This window comes from Orycteropus afer, unplaced genomic scaffold, assembly GCF_000298275.1.
Source record: "Orycteropus afer afer isolate SDZICR_OR568_19922 unplaced genomic scaffold, OryAfe1.0 scaffold00136, whole genome shotgun sequence".
Lineage (NCBI taxonomy): Eukaryota > Metazoa > Chordata > Mammalia > Tubulidentata > Orycteropodidae > Orycteropus > Orycteropus afer.
The window spans coordinates 1,701,441-1,702,808 of NW_006921723.1; the positions used below are offsets into that span (position 1 = coordinate 1,701,441).

Genomic DNA, 1,368 nt, shown 5'->3' on the forward strand with positions numbered 1-1,368 from the left:
CGCTATGAGTTGGGTCTGACTGGACAGCACATAACAACAACAACAACATGAGTTAGAATTGACTGGACGGTGGTGGGTTTGGAGTGAGTTGGATCTGTTCATGACCTCAATTGTGGTGATGGTTTCCCGGGGCAGAGGGAGGGGCAGGTAAATGCATGGAATCTCATCAAATTGCACACTTTAAACAATTAAATGATGTTTATTGTGCATCACAAAGAGCTCTGATAGCACAGTCACTAAGGCATCTAACTGCTAACCAGAAGGTTGGTGGTTCAAACTCACCAGCCACTCTGTGGAAGCAAGACTGGGCAATCTACTTCTGATTGACTTGATGGCAGTGTTTTGTTTTGTTTTTTTCCCCTCTGGTATTGTGCATCACGGGGTCCCTGAGTGGTGCAAATGGTTAAGTGCTTGGCTACTAGTTGGATGCCATTCAGAGGCACCTTGGAAGAAAGGCCTGGCAATCTACTTCTGAAAAATCAGCCATTGAAAACCATATGGAGCAGTTCTACTATGACACACCTGGGGTCACCATAAGTCAGAATCCACCGGATGGTCACCGATTTGGTTTGATTATTGTGTATCAATTATAAGTTAGGGTGGGTCACCTAAACCACACCCTTCCCTCCACCCACGTGGAGGGAAAAGAGCAGTGGAGGGTTCTGGGGGAATAACATGTAGGGGCAAATCTTGTTGGGCAGTTTTGATGTGCAGATAGGAGCCCCTGGTGGCTTCCCTGTTATCCTGCCCTCCCGAGGCAGAGCTGCGGGCCCAGCCGGCCGGCCGCCTCACCATCCTCCTGTACCCCTGTCCCCTCAGGTCAAGTGGATGCTCTGCTGAGGAACTTCCTGCCGTGCTACCGCAAGCAGCTGGCGGCCTCGGTCCTGCGGCAGATCTCCCACGAGCTAGGCCCCCATGAGCCCGCTGGGTGCCAGCTGTTACGCAGTAAGGTGAGTGGGCGTGGCTGGATCCGGACGTGCTGGGTGAGAGGGGCTGGACCTGGGAGTGGCTGGATGGGCGTGGTCGAATCGGGGCGTGGCTGGTGCGGGTGGGCGAGGCTGGCGGGAGTGGGAGTGGAGGAAACCTCAGACGCCAGGCTCCCGGCTAGTCAAGTTCCAACCTCCAGGCCTTTGCCTTTGCTGGTGGCACCACTAGGGGCGACTTTAAAATATTCATTCTTTCTGTTTCTGCCTATTCACCGTTTTCCACGTGTTCAGCTTTGTGAAACCAATTACGCGAATCATGTGCAACCAATCAACAACAATCGTTGCCAAATCTCGGGTCACTGTAGACAAACTCAATGCTTCCCTCCTGGCCCCGGTCACCCAGAATAAGTTTTGGTCTCTATAGCCAAAAAAAAAAAAAAAA

The 1,368-nt window shown here is 52.0% G+C and overlaps 1 protein-coding gene across 1 annotated transcript in view; it reads left to right on the plus strand.

Annotated features, from left to right (window-relative positions):
• Window positions 1–1,368, plus strand: part of NIBAN3 (niban apoptosis regulator 3) — a 31,631-nt gene that overhangs the window by 3,745 nt on the left and 26,518 nt on the right. The window contains exon 2 of the mRNA XM_007945340.1: window positions 820–1,067. Coding sequence (XP_007943531.1) covers window positions 820–1,067 — 248 coding nt within the window. The remainder of the gene's footprint in view (window positions 1–819; window positions 1,068–1,368) is intronic.